The 26999-nt window shown below is 35.6% G+C and overlaps 1 protein-coding gene across 8 annotated transcripts in view; it reads right to left on the bottom strand.

Moving 5' to 3' along the window:
* R3HDM1 (R3H domain containing 1) overlaps nucleotides 1–26999 on the bottom strand; it is a 95997-nt gene that overhangs the window by 63998 nt on the left and 5000 nt on the right. For 6 of the 8 annotated variants that reach the window (XM_070389769.1, XM_005899490.3, XM_070389755.1 and 3 more), the window contains exons 3-8: nucleotides 14488–14529; nucleotides 13949–14038; nucleotides 9961–10075; nucleotides 8876–8954; nucleotides 1997–2056; nucleotides 1773–1913 (exon numbers count right to left, since the gene is read on the bottom strand). In XM_070389769.1, coding sequence (XP_070245870.1) covers nucleotides 1773–1913; nucleotides 1997–2056; nucleotides 8876–8954; nucleotides 9961–10075; nucleotides 13949–14038; nucleotides 14488–14529 — 527 coding nt within the window. The remainder of the gene's footprint in view (nucleotides 1–1772; nucleotides 1914–1996; nucleotides 2057–8875; nucleotides 8955–9960; nucleotides 10076–13948; nucleotides 14039–14487; nucleotides 14530–26999) is intronic. The other 2 variants (XM_070389773.1, XM_070389766.1) reach the window with 1 other exon arrangement.

Genomic DNA, 26999 nt, shown 5'->3' with positions numbered 1-26999 from the left:
CGCCAACTTCCCGCTCCAATGAGACACCCCAGTGGACACCGGGTTGTTGACATCCACAACACCACTGGTTCAAGGCTGGAGCGGGTAATCTGCCTATGAGGAAAAGGCAAGTTTGTTTTTATTCAATGTGGAGCAGTTCTCTAAGGTTTTCTGATTTACATCCTTCTTCATATTCCAGAAGAAAAAAATAAAAATACAGTGTAACTTCAATGATCTGAAATGTCTAGTTATAATTATGCTATTGATCCATTCTTCTTTAGGTATCAATACATTATAAACATCTGTGTTTAACTAAACTCTTGACTACCTGGATAAAGAGAACCCTGATATCATGTGTAGCATTCAAATAACTGAGGTTACACTGCATTGAAAACCTTAGAGAGTCACCAGTCGAAATGTTAGTCAAAATGCCTGCTAATGAACATGTGCTTGGGTATCCAGCAGCTCTGAGTAATGTTGAAAGGTATTGGTTAAATGAAGTAGATTTCTATTCACCTTCAGTCCAGCTCATAGCTTACAGTTACTGTCCCACCTTAGTCATGATATAACTAACTAGGAAAAAGCTAAAAGATATTTAAAAAAGACTAAAAGATAGGCAGTAGACAATTAAATCAGATTCACATTTGCAGGTAAAACTTAATCCCTGAAGAAACACAGGATCCTTTTCAAAGACAGCTGTCTTCATTAATTTAATTTTAGTTGTAGTAACAATCATTTAAAAAATACAAGTTTCCACCAATAAATATACCTTTTGGACAAAATACTATTTGAAATGGAAGAAAACCAACTTAGTTCAAGCAAACAAATATGATAGCTACAAGGGTAAAGACCATTATACCAAAAGAGAAATAAATGAATTAAATATAATTGTACAAACCAAATGGTTCATAATAGACAGAACCTTGAGAAGTCTAGCTTCAAGGAAGGAAGAAAAATTATGAACTGAAAAGCATTATTTATGGCATCTGAAGCTGACTGCTGCTCACAGATCCACTGCTGTCACATATGAAATTAATATGGAAAATTCTTTTGATAGATCACCATGAAGAATTTTAGCTGAACTCAACAGGTTGCTTTAGGATTAGTTTTACTAATAGACAAAAGAGGTATTGTGAACATATAACTTTAGGTGCCTCTGCATTGTGCCTTTTGCTCCCAAATATCAGCACTGATTATCTATTTTACCATACTACAAAGCTAACACTTTTTAAAGCAAATGATTCCTCTTTACTTCTTAAAATTTTTTGCTCACTAAGTCATACATAGCCCAGAAGGGTACACAATATTATGGATAATATTGGATTAACCAACCAATAGTCCCACTGTCCTGAGATCTGTGGAAGAAAAGAACCAAAAATAGAGGTGGAAAAGACAGTGAAATGATAGAAAATTAGTGAAAATATAAGTTTGCTTTTTCCTTTTAAATTTGCCTGAAGTTGGCCGTAGCTATTTAAATTGTACTAATTTAAAATCCATAAGAAAACAGTTATTAAACATCACTGACTTCATGACTTTTGAGGGTTTTCCTACTTTCTTTTTAAAAAAGCAATCCTCATTCACCTGTCTCATTTCAGTCACCTGTCTTATTTCAGTCCAGACTGGTGCATTTTACATCTCGTGAGCAGAGTGTATTTTTTAGACCTGTCACATAAGGCGATACATCACAAAGCTGAAGCAGGCTGCTAAAATACGTGGAAAACCTGAGATAAAAGATGTTATAGAAAGATAAAGAATTATCACACACACATATAACAACCTTTCTTGATACTTACATTCTTGTATTGCTAGTTTTGTTTACTATGACAGCCTTCCCACTCTGATCAACATTGTGGTCTAATCCAAAGTAAGCGGCGACTCTGTGCAAGAGCATCCTATGGTAAGATGTCATTGGGGGAAATTTTTTACGGGGAGACCTAGAATTAGAAGAAAGACTAATTTAGCAGATATTGAATAACTGTGATGACAATTTATTTTCTTGTTAAAGGTCAGGACTTACTCATTATTACCAATGAAATCTAAAATTTCTTGTTCCAATTTCAACAGCATCATTCTGTCCCTGAAACAAAATATGAAAAATCATAAAACTTAACACTGAAATAATCATAAATGTTTAATTTACAGGGCTATATATATTTTTATAAAACCTGTACACTGAAGAACATTACACACTTGATATATGCTTTCTAAAAAAGTAATATTTTAAAAGAATAAAGATGACTTTTTAAAAAAATTTATGGAAAATTTCACACATACACAAATGTAGAGAGAATACCATCCAATTTCAAAATTATCATTATATTATCTTGATCTGTTAAGTACTACTGTATTATATTAGATTCTGTTTCACAAATACATGGATTATAACAGAATATTAGTCTTTATCCCTTACTCAGTAAAGTAAGAAGCAGCAAGAAAACAGACATCTTTAGGTAGGCTCATGACTTTGTTACCATGCTCAACTCCATAGAAACAGTACTCTAAAGAACATGCAATGCCAGTAACAACAGGAATACTCCAGTGGGAATCCAATGCTAGTATATAAATGGAACTACAGCAGAGAAGTATGAACTATATTACTAATCCTAACTCAGAGGAAGAAGACTTCAAATTATTCTAAAAATCACTATAATACATTTTTAAGATTTGGGGAATTTTTTTGATAAAATACCAAAGTGAACCAAATATCTCCAATATTAAAATAAATAAGGACACTAGGGAGCACCTGCACGTGCTCCTTCAGACCACTAGGGTCCTATTTAGTGCACTTACAAAACAAGTTGCTGGTACCACTCCCCGAAGGACCTCCTTGCTCACACACCAAGAACACAGCTCAAGAGAGTATTCCTGTGGTCACTAAATTTCATGTGCGTGTGGGAAAAACAAAACAAAAACAAACCTCAAGAACCTCAGAGCTAGAAGCAGCTTTACAGAAGCAGCTTTCTGTTTCTGAAATTTTATAAATCAAGAAAACTAGGCCAAGAGGTTAATGTTTCCTTCTCAAATAAACACTACATAGTGGATCCCTCTCAGATTCTAAGGGGAAAGTATGTCCTCTATTTCCCCTGCTTAAGTCGCCTGAAAGTCTATACATCAGCCCTGAGTTTGATCTATGTTGCAAAAGTAGTCTTATAAAGCTGACTAATATTAACCATACATGTTTTTATATCAATTGAAAAAAATCAAGAGAATAACATGCGTAAGTGGTGATTTTAAACCCGAAGTGGAACAGGATTACATTTTAATACAAATTTCAGCAACATTCAATTTTTTTCCTTCAGTATACTTCACCTCAGCAAGTGGCACCACCTTTCACTCAGCATACTGTACTAGAAGTACCTTTTTTTGCCTATTACTATGCTTTTCCAAATCCTCCCATGCAGTTAATTACAACTGCAAATTTTATCTATATTTGATCTATTTTTCTTCTTTCCACTGCCAATACCCTGGATCCAAGTATTCAGGATTGTGACTTGACCTCTATGATAGTAGTATATTATCTCCCTGTATCTTCCCTTGTTCCCTCCAAATCTGTTTTACCTGGAACATCCATAACAATCTTTTAAAAACACAAATGTGAAGACATGTCATGGTGTGTGATAAATATTTATCACAGGTTTCCCATTGCTCTTAGGTTAGAAATGAACATCTTTTGTAACATGGCCCATGGGGCTTCCTTGGTGGCTTGGTGGTAGAGAATCTGCCTGCCAATGCAGGAGATACGAGTTCAATCCCTGGGTCAGGAAGATCCCCTGGAGGAAGGCATGGCAACCCACTCCAGTATTCTTGCCTGGAGAATCACATGGACAGAGCTGGACAGGCTACAGTGCATCGGGTCACAGGGAGTCAGACACAACTGAGCACCCACACACACTAATTCAATGTGCCTTACAAGGCAGGTATGACCTTCAACTATCTCTTTAGCCTCATCTCCTGCCCCTTTCTCCCCAAACCTTCATCATTTTGGCTTATCGCTATAGTTCCCAAGCTCCTTCCTTTCACAGGTTCCTCGAACATGCTGTTTCCTTTGCCCAGTACCTTTTTTTTAAAAACATTTATTTATTTGGCTGCACCAGGTCTTAGTTGCAGCATGTGGGATCTAGTTCCCTGACCAGGGAGGGAACCCAAGCTGCCTGCATTGGGAGCACAGTCTCAGTTACTGGACCATCAGGGAAGTCCCTAGCACAGCTTCTTACATTCTTTTTTAGAACCTGTTTCTTTCATACCTTTTAAGAGTATTTATCACAATTACTTATATATAGTTGTTTGTGCTATAGTGAGGAGCTCAACAAATCTGAGTGGAATAAATTAATCAGATTATTTTACCAATGTCTTTTAATGTTTTTCCTTAACATTTTAGGGGAGGATGGGAAATTTTTATTTACTTCATAAGGTTTTCGCTGAAAAAGACTTACTTAATGTTAAGACTCTTTTCTTCTAATGTTTTTGGGGGTCAATTTGTCTTGACATGGTAAAATTTTCTAATGTATTTTATACACTTATTGTAGGGGGAAAAAAGGAATCGGAGGCAGGCAACTTAATAAGCATTCATGAAACCGTGCATTTAATTTGGTTCCTCTGTTTGAGCTAAACAGCAAGCCTACAATATGTGAAATATTCTAAAGAAATTTCTGTTGTCTCCATGAAAGAAAACAAAAACCTAACAATTTTATTAGTAATTGACACAAATTCAGGCTTTTCCCCCTTTTATATGTAGATTTATGGGTTGCAGAGGATTTTCTATTATTACCTGGACTACATACTATTAAATTAAGTTCCCCTACTTAGTTTACTAAATTTTTAGTTAGCAAAAAGTAAAACTTGTTAGAAAAATAGCCTTCCTAAGTTCTCAAGATTTACACTTCCTGCCTTGTATCTGCTACAGCTTAGTCCAAGTTTCCAAATTTTCAAATCTGTCATCAAGGTTAGATATCTTGATAATGGCCATAAGTCAAAAATTAATAATCCTTTACAGAATCATTACATACAGTACTCAAACTAACAGATCCATAAATTAATTTTCATATGGCATAGGTTTATTAGCACATGAACTTATAGGCACACATAGAACTTGTCATTGTATAATCTTTAAAAGAAACCAATACATGCTATCTGTTATTAAAGAAATATATAAGAAAAACAAAGATCTCAATCAAATTGACCAATAAACTACCTGAAGTTAAAATGAAGGGACAATAATCTTTTAGTTATTAGTGTTCTAATCATTATACCAGAACTGACTTTTGAGAAAGTATGTGCTGGTACACAAGTGGCAAATAAAAGAAGAAAACAAGAATGCTTGCTTTGACCATCCCCTTCCCAGTGTTCTATATGAACGGGGTCAAATATCTGCAACAGGCAAGAAGTATGATGATTTAAACATTACCTCTAATAAAAGTAAACTCAGAAAATATTTCAAGCACAGAACAATTGCATGATGTTCCCCAGAACAAAACTGCTTACTTAAAAACATATACTCTTAGAATTGATCCATGGGGCTGCTCCCCTCCATTAGTGACACAGTTGCCTGTACTGTCCATATTTCTTCAGTATATTGTAGAATTTACAGAAAATGGTTATAAAATCAATACAAAAACACGTATAAAAACCATGTCAGTGAATGTAATCTCTATCTTGGGCAACTGCAGGTTCCTGGGTTCTAATCTAGTAATGACTATTTATTACAATTTTTGAAAGTATTTCTTAAAACAGGAATTACAGATAAACGGTTATTTAATACCTGAAGTTAAGTTTATTCATTGGGATGAGAACAAGATTTAAGGACCTGAAGGAAAATTTTGAAATAAAATGTAGACTAGATTTTAGTATGATTCAAAATAAATCTGCTTAACATCTAGAATGCTCTGAAGTTCTAGTGGAAATTTGCCAGACTTATTACTAATTTTGTGCCACCTATGTCTGGCAATTAATGGTGTGTTTCATTGAGAGAACACAGAGCCATCAGGCAAATCGTTTTTCTCACAAAATTTAACATTAGCTACAACTATGTAAACCACACTGACATTAGTATTTACTCATTAGCCATTATATGAATGGTTCTGTTACATATTTTTATGAATAAAAATGCAAACACTGAAGGATTAATGTTCTGATACATGCTGCATGACATGGATGACCCTTGAAAATATTATGTTAAGTGAATGAAGCCAATCACAAGAGACCACATACATATGATTTCATTCATATGATGATACCCAAAAAAGGGAAATCTGTAGAGACAAGCTAGATTAGGGTTCAGGGCATAAGGAGGTGAGAGCAAAATGGTTAAGGATTTCTTTTGGAGGTTGATGAAAAGGCTCATAAATTGACTGTAATGATGGTAGCATGAAATCTGTGAATATACTAAAAATCATTAAGTCGTACACTTCAAAAACACATATGCAGATAACGTAAAAACTTTTGCATTTGTAGAGGAAAACAGAAAACTGCACAAAAGAAGAATATTTTAGAATTTCTTCTGAACCTGTTACGGGTTCAGAAGAAAGAAAAATCCTACCTGTTTAGGATCTTATCTTTCTTTACACAAACTAGCTATGTATTTTCTACCTTCCCCTTAACCTACTGAGTTCTCATTTCCACCAGTCTACAGCAAATGAAATGCCTTGTTAAAGTAGCCAACAACTTCCTAGTTCCTTAATCTAATGGGTTGCTTCATTTTACCTTTAATGAAACTGTTGCCCTTTGGCTGATTTCTAAGACAAATGTTCTCATGATTCTTCTGCAATCTTTAGGACCCAGTGTCTCTTACTTATCCTCTACCTTTAAGATAGTGTTTTTCCATAGAGTTTCATCCTTGTCATTTATTGCATCTTGCTGGCCAAACTCACAAAGCAAGGGTCACCTCTACTGATGACTCCTAATCTGTAAGAGCATCCAGGCTCATGTACTTGAAAATCAGAGCTATACACTTCATCTTGCCACAGCGTTTCATCAGACACCTCAAACTATATTTATTTATAACAGAACACGCCTTACTTCATTCAGGCTTGTCCTTATTACTTCCCCTGTTAATGGGATTAACCATCAGTCCAGCTGGAAACCTAACAGCTGTTCTAACAAACCACTACTCTTCCATATCCAAATAATCACCAAGTCCTGCCACGGGATTAATTCTTCAACATCTTCCGAATAAGCCCTTTCCTCTCTGTTCTTCTCTATGTTCTCCTACCCACGCTCCCTGCTCATGATTCTCGGCCCCTCACTGATGAAGTAATCTTCCTAAAATGCACATCTCATTCTGGTATTACCCTATTCAAAATTCTGTCATGACTTCTCCACAGAGCATGCCCTACTCAGTATTTCTCAAATGGTGCACTACCACAACTCAGCGAAGATGATTTTTAATTGTTCATCATATCCCCGGCTTCCCATCAGCACTTCTTGCTCAGTAACCACCCCAGCGTGTTGGTACTGATCTAGGTTGAGGACAACTGAAGAGTCTGTCTTCATACCTTACCAACAACCTCCCCATCACTTTCTGGAATTACTTGCTACATGCCTTCCTGCCAGAGCCAGTGTGCAATCTTGTCTGCCTGGGTATACCACCTCCCTCTCACACTGCTGTGGCCTAGAAATGCTCTTGTCCCTCTCAGGTTCTCATGCTCCCATTTAAAGCACTGTGAATTCAAAATTCAGCTCAGGCATTATCTTTTCAGTGCAGCCTTTCCAGATCCTCTCAGAGGTGGGATCCCATCACTGTGCTTTTATAGCACCCTGAAAAACTTCTTTTACATTTATTCTATTTTAATTATATATCATGGAGTTTTCTTTTTTCCCTAGCACATAGAAAGTGAATATTTTAGGGTCAGAGATTATATTTTGCTCACTTTTATATCTACAATGTTTAGCACAATGCTTAGCACATGATAGATACCCAACGAATACCTGTTCAATGGATTAATTTCAGTTGGGACCACTGAGGAATCAACTTGAACTGAAAAAAAGTCATGCAGAGTTGACTGACTTCACACTTACACTTCCTACTATAAGGAGACTATTTTCCATTTTAGTGGTTCTCCATTTGGGATTAAAGTTAAATGTGAAATAGAACATCAAGATGGTACTGAAACAATAAATCCTGAACAAAATTAAAGGTGTATCTTGAAGCAAGACATGAGACAAGCCTCAGCAATACTGAAGAGACTTGTTCATGTTTTTTTATAACATGTGCCGACCCAATGAACTAAAAATTTCACAAATTTTAACTACCATTCTGGGGAGCTAACATCTAGAGGAGGGGTTCTTAACCTTCGAAGCTTCTAGTCCAAGAATGGGTTGGCCAGATATTTTGTGAATAAACCTTTTTCTGGGAAGAATGCCTCAATGGGATCGATGACCTGTCAAAAAGTTAAAATCTATGTATCTAGTACCCTGGCAAAACAAAGGATTTCACAATTAGTTAGTGACTCAAACAAGCACCTTAAAAATCTTTGGGTTGGAGGTTCATAAGCTAAGCAAGAAGAAACAAAAATTCTGTATTCAGTTAAGTCCAGAAACTTGTTATAAGTGAATATACTGAGTAATTTGGCTGAGTGCTTTATCATGAGGTATATTTCTCTCATATTTCATGATTAATGATAACTCTTTAATCTCAGTTAAGACCCAGAATATCTTAATGATTCATTTCCCAAAATTCCTACAAAGAGTATGAATTATCTTTATATCATGATATATATAATGCAAAAAAGGTATTTACACATGTGTATATAGAGGCCAGCAACATCTTAGCCCTAAGAAACTGAAATGTTTCTGGTGTACTTCAAATATTCTAATCTTATTCTAACTCAGTAATGAAAACATATATAACAAAATTATGGTACTCTAGAAGCAATGTAAACCTTATAAATTTAATTTTTACCTGGGATTGTTTTTTAATGTATTTACTAAAAATTCATGTAGATCTATGCCAGTTGAATCAGTGTATTCTTGACTGGAATCTAAAAAACAACAACACAAAAACCCAGTATAAAGTTGTTTGAAACAAATTCCTTTCCCTTCACACATGATGCATAGCAAATAAAATGAGATGCCCCACAATGAAAACTGACGAAGTAGGAAAATGGAATTTATGATGAATTCAGATGACCACAATTTTGCTACTCCTATATAATGAACATGGATTTATGTAACTGCATGTTTATATACCTTCTTAAAAAGAAAATTTCTCTCATATGTGCCACTTTAATTTACTCTGAATTCTTACAGATCCTTTTATATACTCACCACAATTCTATTTAAAAATGCCTCATTTAACAACAACAACAAAAAACTGATTCAGACAGCAAACTGAGTCTGCTTAGTTCAGTTGCAAATATAAGGAGTTAGTAATTTGGAGATATGCAGGAACTTTAGCTCTGAAAGAGTATCATAAAAAATTTGCTTTCAAAAAAAATTTTTTTTTTAACAAATATTCACATTTATTTCTTCTCCTTAAATGTAATATCCTTATGCTGTTTATAAAACTGGTCAACATAACCGTGTCTATAAATGTAAAAAGCATTTTTATAGGCTTGTAATGATATGATATAGTCCTTTAACATTCACTCTGAAAGATAAACATCTTGGGTTTCCAAGAATATTCTTACTGCATACTAAACATTTTGGCATTAGTTCTTTGTATTGTAAGGAATTAAAAATACATCTTTTTAATGGAATCAGTATTTAAATTATAGTGATTCCATTATTTTGATACAAAAGACAGACCAATAAATGATCATGAGTTATCTTCCTTGGTGACTTTGACATGAGGTACAGTTTTTTGGCTAAATTATCTGATGTTTAGAACTGTGTCATGCCATTTTGCCCAGAACTATATCATCCCTTCAGTCTGTTCTGGACTCCTTTTATTAGAAATATACTATATAAAAATTATTCAAGGGGTAAAGGGTGGATTAATGGTGAAATAAAACCTTTGTTTAAAAAATACAGAAATAAATTGCAAACCTCTTGATAACATTTTTCTGGGCAACTTATCACTGGCTTTTTCTTTTTCTGCTTCATCTTTTGGGGGCTTCTCCTCTTTTTCAAATGATTGTGTTAACTGGATCTGAATTTTCTCCTGTTGGAAGGTAAAATCAGTTATTAAGTGAAAATATAAAAGTGATTCAGTTAATACCCCACATTTGTATTGCTGATTAACAAAACTGCATGGAGGAAAAAAAAGGTTTTTATTTTATCCAACCAGATTCTTCAAGTAAGAAAATACAGTAGCTTTACCATGTTAATCAAACTCTTGATAAAAAAAGTTAAAATTAATTTTTTGAGCTGAATATATCAATTGAAACATATCCACTGAAAATATCAATTAAAAATTATCTTAGAGAAAATAAATGTTTTTTATAATAGTTTCAATGAATCTACTTAAAACCCTTGGAGGATCAGGAGAAAGGTCTTTTTAACCTATTTTTGCAATGGAGATACCACATCAAACAAAAGTATGATAATTTTCATCAATCATGACAATAGGAACATATGAGTGTCAGGTTAACACTTACCAAAAACTAATTTTCTTAAGTATCCACTTTAAATTCATATTCCTTCATTTTCTTATCATATAAAACTGTAAGTAAAAACTTCAAAACCAAATCCCAACTTTGATTATTTCCTGTTTGAGTCTACTATCACTGTTCCTCCTCTAAGTGCCACAAAGTTGTTTTAGAAAGATTTCAGACAAGATTGTTTCCCTTAGTGATACGTAACATTTACTTGTAAAGTAACCATTGTCTAAGACTGAAAAGGAGAACTAATTTTACATTTTTAAAACAATGTCATGACATGCAATTTCAGAACAGAAAGGAATTACTAGAAATACAGCTGAAATAGGTTAAAAATCACAAGGCTTTGATTATTCACGCAAAGTTATTAAGACAGACAAACTTCCAGAACATTTCTACTAAAGATAAAGGTGTAGCCTATCTAGATGTAGGCTAAGTTGCTGTATACAGTTGTTCTTTAGTGATGGGAAATATTAGTAAATGACTTCGCTTTTCTGGGTGACGGTTGGTGGTGGCAGTAGGTACAGTAAGTCAATACTGAAAGGATATAAATTTCAAGATTCTGAAACTTGCAGCCACCATGATTTCTATTAAACATTTTTCTCCCCATATATATATATTTAAAATAGTATTTGGCAGAAGAGTTTCAGATCTAATACATATACATATATATGTATATATATATCCCTCCCCATTGGGTTTCTGACTGCTATTTTTATCTTTTCTCAGTTCTGATTCCTATTTCATCTTAGTTCAAAGTTGTGCTCAGAATATAGGACAAAAGTGAGGCACTGGCAAATTCCACTAAAATGACAAAACATCTGCTTTATGCCCTCCTTTGTCTTATTTACCAAATCTCATGCGTTAATCAACTTCATGTATTCGTCAGTCATTTTTCTCATTATGACTCACTTTCTAGTCTACTTTCCTTATATTTTTAACTTAAAAATGAATCCCAGAATTGTTTCAGAAGTAGAATATTTAGAAGTTTCCCTAACTTATAACTTCTATCCTGTTACTCAAGGATAATCTATGAAATCAATGTTGGAAGAAAAGATTCCACATTTAGACAGATATTAAACTATTTTATCAAGGTGAACTGTATTTAAAAATCTAGCAGATATAATGTATCTAGGCTTGTCTTCAGTTGGTACTGAGGCCTTGTTTTCAGTAGCAAATAAACAAGACATATTTTAATTTTAAAAGCCTAAGCCCTTATACATAAACTCTCTTGACTACAAATAACTGAAATGATAGCACTATCTCCATGGGCAGCCGTAATTTCTTTACTCTTCACTCTGTCACTGACATCAGTTATTGAGGTCATTTCCTTCTCATAAGCTCTCATCAGACTCGAGTGACATCTCTTTTTTAATTGCCTCTCAACCTTTCAAATAATGAGTTTTATTCCAGATTAATTCCTCAAAAATCACATTCTGAATCAAGCGTTATTAGCTGGAAAGTGTCTGCTGTCAAGGATTAGATGCTAGTACATTTTATGAGAAATAATTTATTTTTCAATTCCCATTTAGGTGCAATTTAGTTAACTCAACGCTTGGAAAAAGACTTTCTATTAAAAAGAGTATCTTTTGTTCAGAGAAGGTAATAATAGGTTGTTATCCCAAAAGAAAAATTTAACTGTATCCAAGAAAAATTGAGAAATAATATATTATGTGGAACAACTGAATTTTGGTATAACCAGCTTATTCATTATCCATATGCTGCAAGTCAGCTTTTTTGAATAATATATACATCAGTATACAACATATTCTCCTTGTACTAATTTATTTCTTACATAAATTTTCACTAGACAAATTTATGTAGTACTATAAGAACCCCCACCTCCCTTCTACCTCCTATAATAATTTTCAGATAGGTGAAATGTACCACATCAAACCAAAGATCATGTTTGTTACAGTTTTTCTCAAAAAGAAGACACTTTTTCTGGATTAACAGTCTTATGAATGTCCGACTCTTCTCATTTCCTCAATCTCCTTGGACAAGTTATTCTATGGGGCTGATGGTGTAACATTTTGGTCAACAAAATGAAGAAATTAATTTTCAAAAAAACCCCATTACACTGCCTACTGCTCAACCCTGAACAGGTGTATTTGTTACTCTGACATGTACAAAAGAACTTGTAAAACTGCTTTTTAAAACTTTTTAAAACACAATTGTATTGAATTTTTTTCAGAGTGTATAAATAACTCTTCAGCCTCATCAACAAGCATGCAAAAGCCAAGTTAACATCTGAAAATGTTCTCCAGGCAATCGTTCTTAGTAAAATATTTTGAGCATATTTCTATTTTTTTGGAAGTTTATTTTTTATTGCTTAAAAATATCTGTTTTTATAGAATACATACAACTATCTTCTATTTATGTAAGATTTTAAATATAAATCAAAAGTAAATTTTGATCTCTATGTTCCTTGACACTTTGTCAATAATCTATTAAAAAATCTTCTTATATAAAATAAAAGCACATAGTGCTTTTTAAAAACATAACACATTCTAAACATGTGACAACTACCTTCAGTATTTATAGATATGTTTGATGGCATCGTCTTCTACATCAAGGCAAAGCATCAACAGTCTCTGCTTGAATCAACAAACATACAACTGGCATTAAAAAAAGGGGGGTATACAATCTGTCATAGCTCTTTTTTCTCTTTCTCCTTTATTCAATCATCTCTCTTAACCAAAATATTGCCTCAATTCTTTGGAAACTAATTTTTAGGATACAGGGGGACTTCGGGTTATTTAAACTCTTAAAGCAGAACAAGCCACAAACAGCCAAAGTTGTCACACTAATAAACATCGTTAAGGGGGTCCGAAAATAATTATATGTAAATGTACAAGTGTAACATAAGACAAAGATCAATCTGTAGCTAAGATTAATAGAAAAGTAAAGTCATAGCATTAAAAAAATATATAAAAAGCAAAAAACCAAACTATTTGTTGAGCCTCAGTAGTTCTATACTTTATAAACAATGGAATAAGAAATATTAGACAACTATTAGAGCCAAGCTATTATGAAGACTGGCTTCACCATGCATTCAGGTTAAGCATAATGATACATATCAAGCAGAAGTCTTGGGTAGTCTCCACTTCACACTCAAGAGGTGTTTGACAAATTTTTAAAAGCCAAAATCAAAAGGGAAAATTTCCTCGCAATTACATTAACTGGAAGTACTACTGAAATATAACTTTTCCATAATAACTTAAAATTCCCCTGAAGCCATATTCTCAGTTAACTATAAGCCTTAGACTTACTGGTAGTTTACTCAGTAAAAACATATACAACACATGTACATGCACATACAACTTTTATTTAACATTATGAAAAAATATTCTCCAGGAAGCAGGCTTTTCCATTGTATCTGTGAATAATAATTGCTTTGCTTTGTTTATTGTTTTGGTGTTTTTTTTTTTTTTTACCTGGTTCTCCTGTGATATCTCTGCTGTAGGGGGTGGTGGAGATTCTTCACACACTGCAAGGCTCCGAACTAGCTTTAACTTTGAGCTTGACTGAAGAAAAGTATTTAAAATTAACGCTACATTTCATAAATCTAGGGCTAGAGTTTAAATTTCTTTATAATAGTTTCTGCTGTGTATAGATGTAGGTGAAATGTGCAAGTTAAATATATCATTAAATACCATTAAAACTCTTTGTTATGAGGGAAAACAATAACTGCAGTTTTAAAAATAATAGCAATAGCAAGAATGGGAGTAACTTCAATTTCAAAACCCAAAGAATGATGAGAGCCATTTTCTCTACAGATAAAGAACCATTAAAGATATAAAAGCAATGCACAAAAGCGACTAGGCAAGACAAAAACCCCAAATAAAACAAAATAAGCTTTCTGCCCCAAACGAAATGTGACAAAACTAAACTGAATGCAGCGCTGTATGAAAACAAAGATTCATCAAGCATGAGGGAAGGCCCTTGGCATGCCAGCACAAAATATTTACTATACCTTAGACCTTTTTCCTGTCTGTCCAAATGACTGCAATGGCCGCTGAATACACAAGAAAGATTTGCATTAAATTTCATACTGAAACAGAAAAATTGTTTCTTAGTTCATAATCCTAAGCCACAGAGAAACTAACTGCACAGAGAACGGAAAATGAGGAAATCAGAGCTGGTTTCAAGTAAAGAAATATTGATTCCTCCCAAAAGCACACTTATAGAAGATTTTCTAAAATCCTTCTGTGAGTTGGCCATGTTCTTTAAATGAGCAAACAGCCATAATTTCTGTGTTGATTGAGCTAAACTGAATTATAAGGTAATGTCTTAGTAGCAAAATAAAATACACATTGTTTGTATTCTGTAACATATTACACTTTAGTGAAAGTTGGGGGGGGGTACCCACAAGAAACCTTGAGGAATTTTAAGTAGCTGTGCCTAGCAAAGTTCCAAACTTATGATACTGAAGACAATGTTTCAAATGCTCATTGAATCAGAGTACCACCACTTCTCTACTGAGCCTTTTTAGCACTGTACTTCACCGTGCTAAAAGCCAAAATCAAAAGGGCAAATTTCATCGCAATTACATTAACTGGAAGTACTACTTAAATACAACTTTTCCATAATAACTTAAAAATTCCCCTGAAGCCATATTCTCGGTTAACTATATGATCTCTAAGTTTTTCCAGAGAGAAATCACTGCACCAAGCCTTAGACTTATTGGTAGTCTTGGTTGTACTTCACAGTACAACCCCAGTTTATCAGTCGGAATCCTATTTGTTTGGTCAAGGGTAAGAGAATGAAGTAGAAATGAAGAAAAGTGAGCAAAGTTCCAATATGCATGTTCAGCTTAACCATCAGATCCTCAATCACACAATTGGGGAACCCGCTCGGGTGAGTGGCTCTGGTCTGTGATACCAGGCTTTGGCCTGAGAAAACAGCTGAAGGGCTTGTGAACTGGACTCTGGAAGATTTTCTTTGCTTCCATCTCCTTCTAATCTACCTCTCTAACCCCAAACCCAAACGGTACAAGGCTTACGTATCTATCACTTAAACTCATTAAAACCAAGGAGCCAGTTTGATACCAGTCATAAAACAACATCTTTAATACCTAGATTAGTATGCTTCACATATGAAAAAAAGCCACCATTTCATTCCAGAATCCAAAAAGGCCTTCCTTGTAGAACCAACAGAAACAATAATCTATAGCACCAGTGTGGTCTGTCTCCCATTTTGAAGTCAAAGTACTTGAAATAAGAAGCACTGTACTCTTGGGATTTTGACCCTGGATTTATTCAACAGTAAAAATCAGCAGTACCAACAACAAAAGAAAAACGGAAGAAAAAAATAGAAATGACTTTGTTTCTTCAAGAGAAGAAATGGTACGGAGGCACGCACAAATGCACACGACAGCACTGGCTGAGAGAACTCCATGTTGGTTCTGTCTTCTGTTTACTCACTTCTTTAATTTATTCAAGAGGGTTTCTGTTACCACTACACATGGACTTAAAAGAGGCTATGTTACATAAAGTAAGGGTTTACAGAAAAAAACAGGAGAAAAATAAATAGATGAATATGAGCAAAATATACATGACTAAATAAGCTCTAAGGAAAACAATTTATGATTTATTTCAGTCTTCTGATTTAATCCCTTACAGTTCTAAACTAAGTATCAATGGCACTTCATTTTCTCTTAAAATTTTATTTTTTAATGAAAAAAATCATTAACTGGCAAGTAAAAACTGCATTCATATGCTGGACTGGATTCAAATTTCTAGTTTTGCTTATGAGTAGGTGATCCTAGTCAAGTTATGTCAGTTTACTTCCCTTGTATAAAAGTTCACACTACTTGTATTAATTCTCAAAGTTCTTGAAAAAGTTCAGTAAAATGATAGATTTAAAAAATGAGGGACTTCCCTGGTGGTCTAGTGGTTAGGACTCCGCCCCCAATGCAGGGGACCCAGTTTGATCGTTGGTCAGGGAACTAAATTGCACATGCTGCAAGTAAGACCTGGTGCAACCAAATAAATATAAAAAAATATTTTCAAAAAAGAAAAAAGAAAAGGGCTCTGGGGAGGTTGTACACTGTCCCTATAGTAATGGTTTAGAATTTTCATAGATTTACACATGCTTTAACCGTCTCAGTTTTAACTCATAAGAGTTCTTTGATGAAGGAAGTTTAAACCACAGAGACGTAAAATTATCTCAATGTGACTTAACATGTTCTAAGTTCCTGCTACATGCCAGACTCTGTGCCACATAGTAGGCTTATAAAGATGAATAAGACACAGATGTTGGTCTCAAGAGCCTTACAGTCCAGGATCAGTGTTACTAAACAGTCAAACAGAACCTAAGATCTTCAGAATCTTAGTCCCGTGCACTTTATATCACACCTATAAACAAAACCTTCTTGTGAGTCAAATACTATTTGTGATTGATAGAATTCTCAAGATAGCCTTCTAACATTGCCCACCTCTGGTAAATTAATGAAATGCTAATCTAAATAAGGTTGTGAAAGAATTTTGCATATGTAATTAAAGTACCAAGTCAGTTGCTCTTAAGATAGAGATAATTCAGCTGGGTCTCACCCAAACAAGCAAGCCCTTTAAAATTTCTTTGGTTGGGAGGGAGGCGGCAGGTCAGATGCAAAGGGTGAGAAGGACCTGACACTGCACTGCTGGCTTTGAAGACAGAGGGGACAGAAGAGGGCTACAGGCAGCTTCCCGGGGCACAGAGTGGCCTGTGGCCAAAAGTCAGCCAGGAAACACGGACCTCAGACCTCCAGCTGCCAAACACTAAGGCGCTGCTGTTATTGGTATGAGTGTGAACACAAACTCTTCTCCAGAGTCTTCAGATTAAGGGCCCCCAGCCTGGCCAACACCTCTGCTTTTAGCCTTGAGAAACCCTAAGCAGAGAACTCAGTTGAGCTCAACTGAACTCCCAACTTACATAACTATGAGTTGACAACTGGACATTGTTTTAATCCTCTAAGTTTGTGGTGGTATGTTATGCAGCAATAGAAAGCTACTACATAAGTAAAGCATAAACTGCCAAAGTGGCATTATTCAATAAAAATCACTTATTTCATATCAAATGATAAAAGATCCTAATTACATAATAAATACCAGAAAATCTGCCACATACATACATGCAAACACAACAGAGAAAAGAAGTTTGGTTTTAAATAAGAATGAATTATTTCTAAAGTGGATTTTATTATTTAAAGCATGTCTTTCACTTTTCCACCCCCATTCCGCTCCACCCCTCCACCCTCCATGTGGCCTACATATATTTGCATATTTTAGCTCAGCCCAAGCCAAGCCTCTTTCTCAATTTTTTTTTTTTTTTTACTGTGGAGAAGTACATATAAAATTTACCATTTTAATCATTTTTAAGTGTGCAGTTCAGTTTAAATATATTCAAAATGTTGTCACCATCCACACACTGCATATCTGTAACTCTTTTCATCTTGTAGCCATTAAACATTACTCCCCATCTTCTCTCATTCTAACCCCTGGTGACTACCATTCTACTTTCCGTCTCTGATTTTGAATCAAAGTACCTCATGTTAGTGGAATCACAAAGTGCTTATCTTTTAATGACTGACAGTTAGTATAATAACCCCCGAGTTTATCCATGTTGCAGCATATCACATAATTTCTTTCTTTTTTAAGGCTACATGTTATTTCATTGTATGCATATTCCATATTTTGCTTATCTCTTTATCTGAAGATAAATGCATTTGGCTTGACTCCATGTTTAACTATTGTGATTAATGCTGCTATGAACACGGGTGTACAAATATCTCTTCAAGATTCTGCTTTCAATTCTTCTGGTGTATATCCCGAAGTGTAATTGCTGGATCACACACTAACTCCATTTTCAATTTTTTTAAGAACTGCCATTCTGTTTCCCATAATGTCTGTATCATTTTAAATTCCCAACAACAGTGTACAAGAGTTCTAATTTCCCCACATCCTTGCCAACACTTGTTTTTCTACTTTTTGATAGTAGCCCTCCTAATGGTATAACATAGTATCTCATATTTCTGATCTGCATTTCCATAGTGATTAGTGATGCTAAGTATCTATTCATGTACTTACTGGCCATTTGTATAACTTCTTTAAAAATGTGTATATTTAAATCCTTTCTCCATTTTTGAATTGGGTTGTTTGGGGTTTTGTTGTTGTGTTTTAGGAGTTCTCTATATATTATGGTTATAATATCTTCTCAGACAAATGATTTGCAAATATTTTCTCTTTGTCTATGGATTGTCTTTTTACTCTATTTATAGTCTTTTGCTGTAAAAAAAATTTTAAATTCTCATTAAGTCCAAATTGCCAGCTTGTGCTGTGACAGCCAGGAAATCACTGCCAAATTCAATGTTGTAAAGCTTTTGTCCTATGTTTCCCCCCACTTCTTCTTAAGAGATTGTGATTTTTTTTTTTCCAATTTGGTACTCTGATTAGAAAAAGAACAATGTGAATCATGCTTCATTATGCTAATCAAGAGTACCAAATTTTGATACTGATTAGAGTAAGAACATGAGATCAGTAAGAATAAACACTGAATTATTACTAAAATACTGTGATACAGCTTCACATTGATTGTACATAGAGAAAAAATAACACTGGAGTTAAGGCAATAACCACATGTGCAAACCAAATACATTACCCTGACATAGTCTTCAGTAAAAAGCTTTTTCCTTAGGTGATGGTTAATATTGTTGTATGTGGGTCAGTCTTCTCTTAAAGGATTAGGTTTGAATGGCTTCATTAAAAAGATCCCTCTTACTGGCCCACAATGGTCAGAAGTAGTCTTTGATGATCTCCTCTCATGTCATTTGAAACTACTGGGTCCAGAGTCTTCTGATACATTTGACTGAACATCTCTTCTATTGGGTCGGGCAAAAAGTTCCTTAGGGCATTTCTATAACATATGCATAAACCTAAACCAACTTTTTGGCCAACCCAATACATGTTACATGATCAATATCACTTCAAGGGACCACAATCCTGACCAGCATGAAGTCGTCTGTGCCAGCATCTTTCACAGAATAGTACAACCTCTCAGCAAAGAAAGTTGGGTGGCTCGGGGCAAACTGCAAGATGGTCTTCAGAACACTTTCGACACTTCTGTAAAACTCATGGTTGATATACTGCTTAATAAAGCTCCGTTAGCCATCCTGGAATGTCTCCGCAACAGCTTTCAGCTAAAGAAAGCTTCTTGTGGCATGAATCAAGATAAAGTAAGATTCACATGTCCCGAGTCTTCACCCCTTACCAGCTTGATAAAGACACTGAGCACTTACTGAACCAACTGGTGGTTTATTTGTGTGTGTGTGTGGGGGGGTGGGGGGTGGCGGAGAAACACTTTACTTAACCCTTTCAAATCCAACCAACTTAAAATCAATCTGGTGTCTTATCTGGCTCTCATCAGTGAAGTCTCAAAAAATTAAAAGCAAGTCCCATTCCAAGGGTGGCCCTTTGGAGTGTCCTCATTTCAGCAAATGTTGAAACTTATACAAGATTCAAAAAGTCTGAGTTCACTGTAAAATGCACTAAACACAGATGCTAGTTTTAGGGGAGTTGGGCCCAAACAAGGTTGGGAAAGATCATGAATGGGGCAGCATGGTGCTCCAGAAGTACACAAAGGTAGAAGGCTAGGGTTGAGTCCTGCCTGTGCCACTGGATCTCCAGGTGACACTGGCAATTCATTGAAATAAGCTTCTGAAAAACGGGTTTGTGGGGCTCAATTCTGAGTTGCGACTCTTGAGTTCTGTGACTCTAATGCCAAAATGGCTGGTCATAACCTTGAGCTCCTCTAGCCAATTCAGGATCCTTTTTGGAAGAAATGTCATCAGAGGGCATTGTTCCTCTGGTATTTCTTCCTCAGGTTCATGAAGGATGGTGGTGGTAAAGGTAACTTTCACAAAGGTGTGCAGTTTTCAAATGGAAACCCAGCCACCCTGAGGCCATCAATAAACACTTTTGCCCTAGACCTGAGCACTGACTTTTTTCTTAGAAATACCATTCTCTCTCTGGTAAAAGTGAGCTGTTCCAGCAACTTTCCTCCCACTCTGTGGGGACAAGATCAGCATGTCTTCTCTGCAATGTAGGTTTTTGCTGTGGGCATCACACAGGGCCTGTGATCCTGGAAGATGCCAAGGGGCAGGGTATATGGCTTCACTAATCATTTGATAGGAGAATCTTCCACAGCTTAACAGTTGTTTTCTTGTATCAGTGCTGTTCAACGTACTGCCCACAGACCTGTAAATGGGTAATACTGGCATCACCTGGGAGCTTGCTGAGATGCAGAATCTTGGCAGTCTCACCCCACACCTCCTTCAGTCTCTTTTGTGGTTTTGCAGTCTTCAGCCTTTGCCCTTCTTAAAGTTGTTGACTTTATAAATGGGTCCAGCAGCTCTGGCACTATGGTCCCTTTCCTCTTGGGTGTGCAGTTTATAACAGGCATCTTGGGCAGCGGAATGTCTTAGAGGCAGGCCTGGGGACTAAGAAAGCTCTCTTGGCTGGCCCCTTTGGTGTTATGTCTAAGAAGTCATCACCAAAACCAAGTCACGAAGCTTTCCTCCAGTGTTTTCTTCTAAGAATTTTAGAGTTTTACAGCTCTTAGAGGTCTTTGATTCATTTTGTGTTAATTTCTATATATGGTCTTAGGTAAGAGTCCAAGCTCATTCTTTTGCCTGTGGACATCTAGTTTTCCCAGCACCATTTAAAAAAAGACTATCCTTTCTTCATTGCCTTAGCACTCCTATCAAGAATCATCCAATCATATATCCAAGAATTTATTTCTGGGCTCTCTAGTCTATTCCACTGGTTTATATGTCTGTCTTTATGCCAGCACCAGACTGCTTTGATTACTGTAGCTGTGTAGTAAGTTTTGAAGTCATGAACTGACCCCTCCAGTTTTGTTCTTTTTCAAGAATGTTTTGACTATTCCAGGTCCTTTGAAGTCCCACATGAATTTTAGAATGGGATTTTCTATTTTTGCAAAAATGACATTTGATTTTGATGGGAATTGCACTAATCTGTAGATCACTTTGGGCAGTATTAACACTTTAACAATACTGATGTCTCCAATTCAAGACAATGAATATACTTCAATTTAATTATGTCATCTGTAATTTCTTTCAGCATTGTTTTGTAGTTTTCACTGAACAAATCTTTCACCCCCTTGATTAAGTTAATTCCTAAGTATTTTATTCTGTTTAATCCTTCTGCATATCGAACTGCTTTTGCAATTTCCTTTTCAGATTGTTCACTGTTTACATATAAAAATCCAACTGATTTTTGTGTGCTGACTTTGTGTTCTGCTACTTTACTTGAATTCATTTATAGGAATAGTGTGTGTGTGGCAATAGAAACAATGCTAATCAAAAACTCTTTGCATAATTATTTGGGACCATACCAACAATTCAGAACTCCATAGCAATTATGTGGGAAAGTGAACTTCTTGAGATTAATGTGACAGATTGCTTGAATTAACTCTAAATGTAGTCATAAAAATTCTTAAAAGATTATAGTCCCTAATAAAACTGAATAAAAAACACAATCAACACTGTCATACAAGTGAAATTATTTATACAAGAAGTGGTCAAAGAGCTTTCTATTAATTAAGATAATATCTGCTTGGAAACATTCAAGGAGATGGATGTCTAATGTCTGCTGGCCTCTCTCCAGCTTGATGATATTATTGTTATTATTATCATGGCTTATGTAGCTTTATTGAAGAAAAAATCAATTACTAGCAGAGCTATTAGTTGATTACTCATCCACTGACAACTGGCATCATTTATTGAGTGCTATATTAAACACTGTATTCAAAGACAGATTAACTAACAGCACCAAGACTCCTAACAATATATACATAAAAATTACAAAATGTTTGAGACCCTGTTTTAGAATACAAAGGGTGTTTGACTTCCAATTTCCACTCTCTGTAGAACAAGACCAGGTCATTCCTTTATTGACATGGATAAAATACATCACATTTTCTGTACTGCTGCTGCTATAAATTCAACACCAATTCTCCAGCACATCAGTTATGAACATGAAGCATATCATGTAACCTCAAACCTCTAACAGGGGACGGTTTAAACAAGGATGGATACTGCTAGAATAATGCTGCTTCCTTTGATGTGACAACTCAGCATCCATCTCCCTCCCCCTCAGATGAATTCTTCAGCATGATAAAGCAGAGTGAGGAATGGTTTCAGTCTCATAACCAAGTTAGAATGAAGAAACTGGCCACATAATACACATGCTCCATTAAAAAAAAAAAAAAAGGCACCTTGGGCAACTGTCCTCTTGTACTTTACAGTTTCCAGAACCATTTATTCTCTGAAGATAGAACTTATGTCTTCTCAAGTGAGCACATGAATGAATGGATGGAGGTAAACAAAAAATAAAATGAAAAAAGATGAGGCCTGACAGGAGAGCACCCAGATAAGAAAATCAAAAAAGGTACAATAATTTAAAGTTTATTCCAGCTATGATGAAGGTTATTCTAACTTTAAGGTAGCATCACATGGCACAGTCTGAGTCCATTCCCAAGATACTCAGTAGTGCTTATCTCTGTTTTATAGATCCATGCAATCTCTGACACCAGGGAATCATCTAAGTTTGGATCACATATCAGTGAACAAATGGATAAAAGAACAGTTTATATAAAAATATCTTTAACAAATAGTAGAAAATCATAAGAGTTCTTTATATTAATTTTATACTATGACATCCCTTCATTCAAAAATTAGTTTTCCTCAATAAAATACTAAAAGGATGGTCAGGAAATTAAGACTTGGAAACAGATGAAAAGTTTGCTTTCTTAAGAAAACATTTCCATTTTCCTAAGTCACTTTTAATCAGCACATACATGTAAATTTGAGTAAAAATAATAGTTGCTGTTTAAAATGAAACCTTCAGGAAGTATCTTAGAGGTAGAAAAAGAAGATGAAATGTCTACTAGTATCTTAGAAAAAAAGGCATTTTGTAATAGGTAACTCCATATTAAGAGGTAACTATATAAAACAGATTTTTTTTTTTAACAAGACACTATTCCCTTTTCATTCTTAAAACAGTTGACTTATTTATATTAAAACAAAAAAATTTTTCTAATTTTGTCTACTTCCATTCCTAAAATCTCTGTGTACATTATTTCGACTGTAAACCCCTTGCCAGATACCTTGTATAGAGGCATGTTGAACCTCAAAATCTCCAAGCAGAGTAAATATATCCATGTAAAAGTAAAATCTTAAAAAACATTTGAATAAACAAGGAATACAGCATTTCAGTGGATTAACATAAAACGAACTCTCGTATTCTCTTTTTTCCTCTTCCCAGTCTTTATACTCACCATGCTATATGGAACGTGATATGAGAGACCAAGCCCATTTTTCCTTATTACACTATTTCCTTGCCATGGAATATGTTTTCAGCAAGTGTTTGCGGACTGCATGAAATTCTCCTGCAGTATGAACCACTGAGCCATGATTCAATAGTGGTCATCAGAACGTTTTTGTGTTTACCACCAAGAGCAACACAAGAGACATGGCAGAAAATGTAATACAAGCACACCTCGTTTCACTGTGCTTGGCAGATACTGTGCTTTTACAAATTGAAGGTTTGTTGCAACCCTGCTTCAAGTAGCACCATTTTTCCAACAGCGTTTGCTCTCTTTGTGTCTGTCATGTTTTGGCAATTATCACAATTATTCAAACTTTGTCATTATTATTTTGTTTGTCATGGTGATCTGTCATCAGTGACGTCTGATGTTACCACTGCAATTATTTTGGGCGCCTCAAACCACACCCTTGTAAGATGGCAAGCTTAACCAATAAATGTGGTGTGTGTTCTGACTGCTCTGCCAACTAGACAGTCATTTCCAGTTTCTCCCTCTCCCCAGGGACCCCTATTCCCTGAAACACAACGATGTTGAAATCAGGCCAGTTAATAATCCTACATCTAAGTCTTCAAGGGGAGAAGGCAATGGCACCCCACTCCAGTACTCTTGCCTGGAAAATCCCATGGACAGAGGAGCCTGGTGGGCTGCAGTCCATGGGGTCTCGAAGAGTTGGACACGACTGAGCGACTTCCCTTTCACTTTTCACTTTCATGCATTGAAGAAGGAAATGACAACCCACTCCAGTGTTCTTGCCTGGAGAATCCCAGGGACGAGGGAGCCTGCTGGGCTGCCATCTATGGGGTTGCACAGAGTCGGACATGACTGAAGAGACTTAGCAGCAGCAGCAGCAAGTCTTCAAGAGAAGGTAAGAGTCACATCTTTCTCAGTTTAAATTGAAAGCTAGAAATTAAGCATAGTGAGGAAGGTATGCTGAAAGCTGAGATAGGCTGAAAGCTAGGCCTGTTTGCCAAACAATTAGTCAAGTTGTGAGTACAAAGGAAAAGTTCTTAAAGGAAATTAAAAGTGTTACACCAGGGGAAAACATGAACGATAAGAAAGTGAAACTTCCTTACTGCTGATATGGAGAAAGTTTTAGTGGTCTGGATAGAAAATCAAACCAGCAACAACATTCCCTTAAGCCAAAGCCTAATTTAGAGCAAAGCCCCAACTCTCTTCAGTTCTATGAAGGTGGAGTGAGGTGAGGAAGATGTAGAAGTTTAAAGCCAGCAGAAGTTGGTTCACAGATTTTAAGGAAAGAAGCCATCTCCACAGCATAAAAATGCAAGGTGAAATACCAAGTGCTCATGTAGAAGCTGCAGCAAGTTAGCCAGATCTAACAGCCTTCTATTGGAAAAAGATGCCATCTAGGACTCCCATAGCTAGGGAGGTGAAGTCAATGACTGGCTTCAAAGCTTCAAAGAACAGGCTGATTTTCTTATTAGGGATTAACGCAGCTGGTGACTTTAAGTTGAAGTCAGTGGTCATTTACCACTCTGAAAATCCTATGGCCCTTAAGAATTATATTAAACCTATTTTGCCTGTGCTCTATCAATGGAACAACAAAGCCTAGATGATAGCACATTTATTTACAACATGCATAACTGAATATTTTAAGTGCATTGTTGAGACCTACTGCTCAGAAAAAGGATTCCTTTCAGAATACTACTGCTCATTGACAATACACCTGGTCACCAAGAGCTCTGATGGAGATGTACAACTAGATTCATATTGTTTTTATGCCTGTTAACAACACAACATCATTCTGCAGCCCATGGATCAATAAGTAATTTCAACTTTCAAGTTCTTTCAATTTCTTAAGTCTTATTACTTAAGAAATACATTCTGTAAGGCTATAGCTACCACAGATAGTGATTCTTCTGATGAATCTGGGCAAAGCCCAGAAAGCCTCTGGAAAGATTCACCATTCTAGATGCCACTGGTGATTCATGGGAAGAGGTCAGAATAGTAACATTAATAGGAGTTTGGAAGAATTTGATTCCAACCCTCATGGATGACTTTAAGGGGTTCAAGACTTCAGTGGAGGAAGTAGCTGCATATGGAGTGGAAACAGAAAGAGAACTAGAATTAGAAGTGGGGCCTGGGGACTTTCCTGATGGTCCAGTGTTTAAGAATCTGCCTTGCAATGCAGGGGACATGAGTTCAATCCCTGGTTGGGGAACTAATATCCCAGCCACAGGTAACTAGGCCCATGTGCCAGAACTACTGAGTCCACATACCACAACTAGAGAGAAGCCTATGCAGCTCAACAAAGATCCTGCATGCCGCCACTAAACCTGACACAGCCAAAAATAAATAGATAAACATTAAAAAAAAAAAAAAAGAGAGAGACAATGAAAAACACTATCCTAAAAAAAAAAAAAAAAAAAAAAAGGGCCTGAAGATGTAGCTGAACTGTTGCAATTTCGCTATAAACCTTTAATAGATGAGGAGTTGCTTCCTGTGCCTAGTGAGCAAAGTGGTTTCTTGAGATGGCATCTACTCCTAGTAAAGATGCTGTGAACATTACTGAAATGACAACGGATTTAGAATATTACATAAACTTCACTGAGGAAGCATCGACAGAGTCTGAGAGGACTGACTTCAATTTTGAAAGAAGTTCTACTGAAAGTAAAATACATCATTGCATGCTACAGAGAAACTGGACATAAGAGGAAGTGCAAATTGATGCAGCAAATTTCAATGCCTTATTTTAAGACATTGCCAGTGACCTTTAGCAACCACCACTCTGATCAGTCAATAGCCACCAACATCAAGGCAAAACACTCCAACGGCAAAAAGATTATGATCTGTCAAAGGTTCAGATGATGGTTAGCATCTTTAGCAATAAGGTATTTTTAATTAAGGTCTGACTATTTTTTTTATATATAATGCTACTGCATCCTTAACAGACTACAGTATAGTGTTTTTACACGTGCTGGGAAACCAAAAAATCTGTGTGACTCGCTTTAATGTGGTATTTGCTTTACTGCAGTGGTCTGGAAATGTATGCAGTGTATGCCATAATCCAAGTTAATAGCCTGTTGAGAAACATGACCTGGAAGAGTGAACCTTTGGTGCCGAAAAGAGACTAGAAAGATATCT

The sequence above is a fragment of the Bos mutus genome, chromosome 2, assembly GCF_027580195.1.
Source record: "Bos mutus isolate GX-2022 chromosome 2, NWIPB_WYAK_1.1, whole genome shotgun sequence".
Classification (NCBI taxonomy): Eukaryota; Metazoa; Chordata; class Mammalia; order Artiodactyla; family Bovidae; genus Bos; species Bos mutus.
The sequence above is the reverse complement of the archived record's forward strand: the minus strand, read 5'-3'. Positions and strand labels throughout refer to the sequence as shown.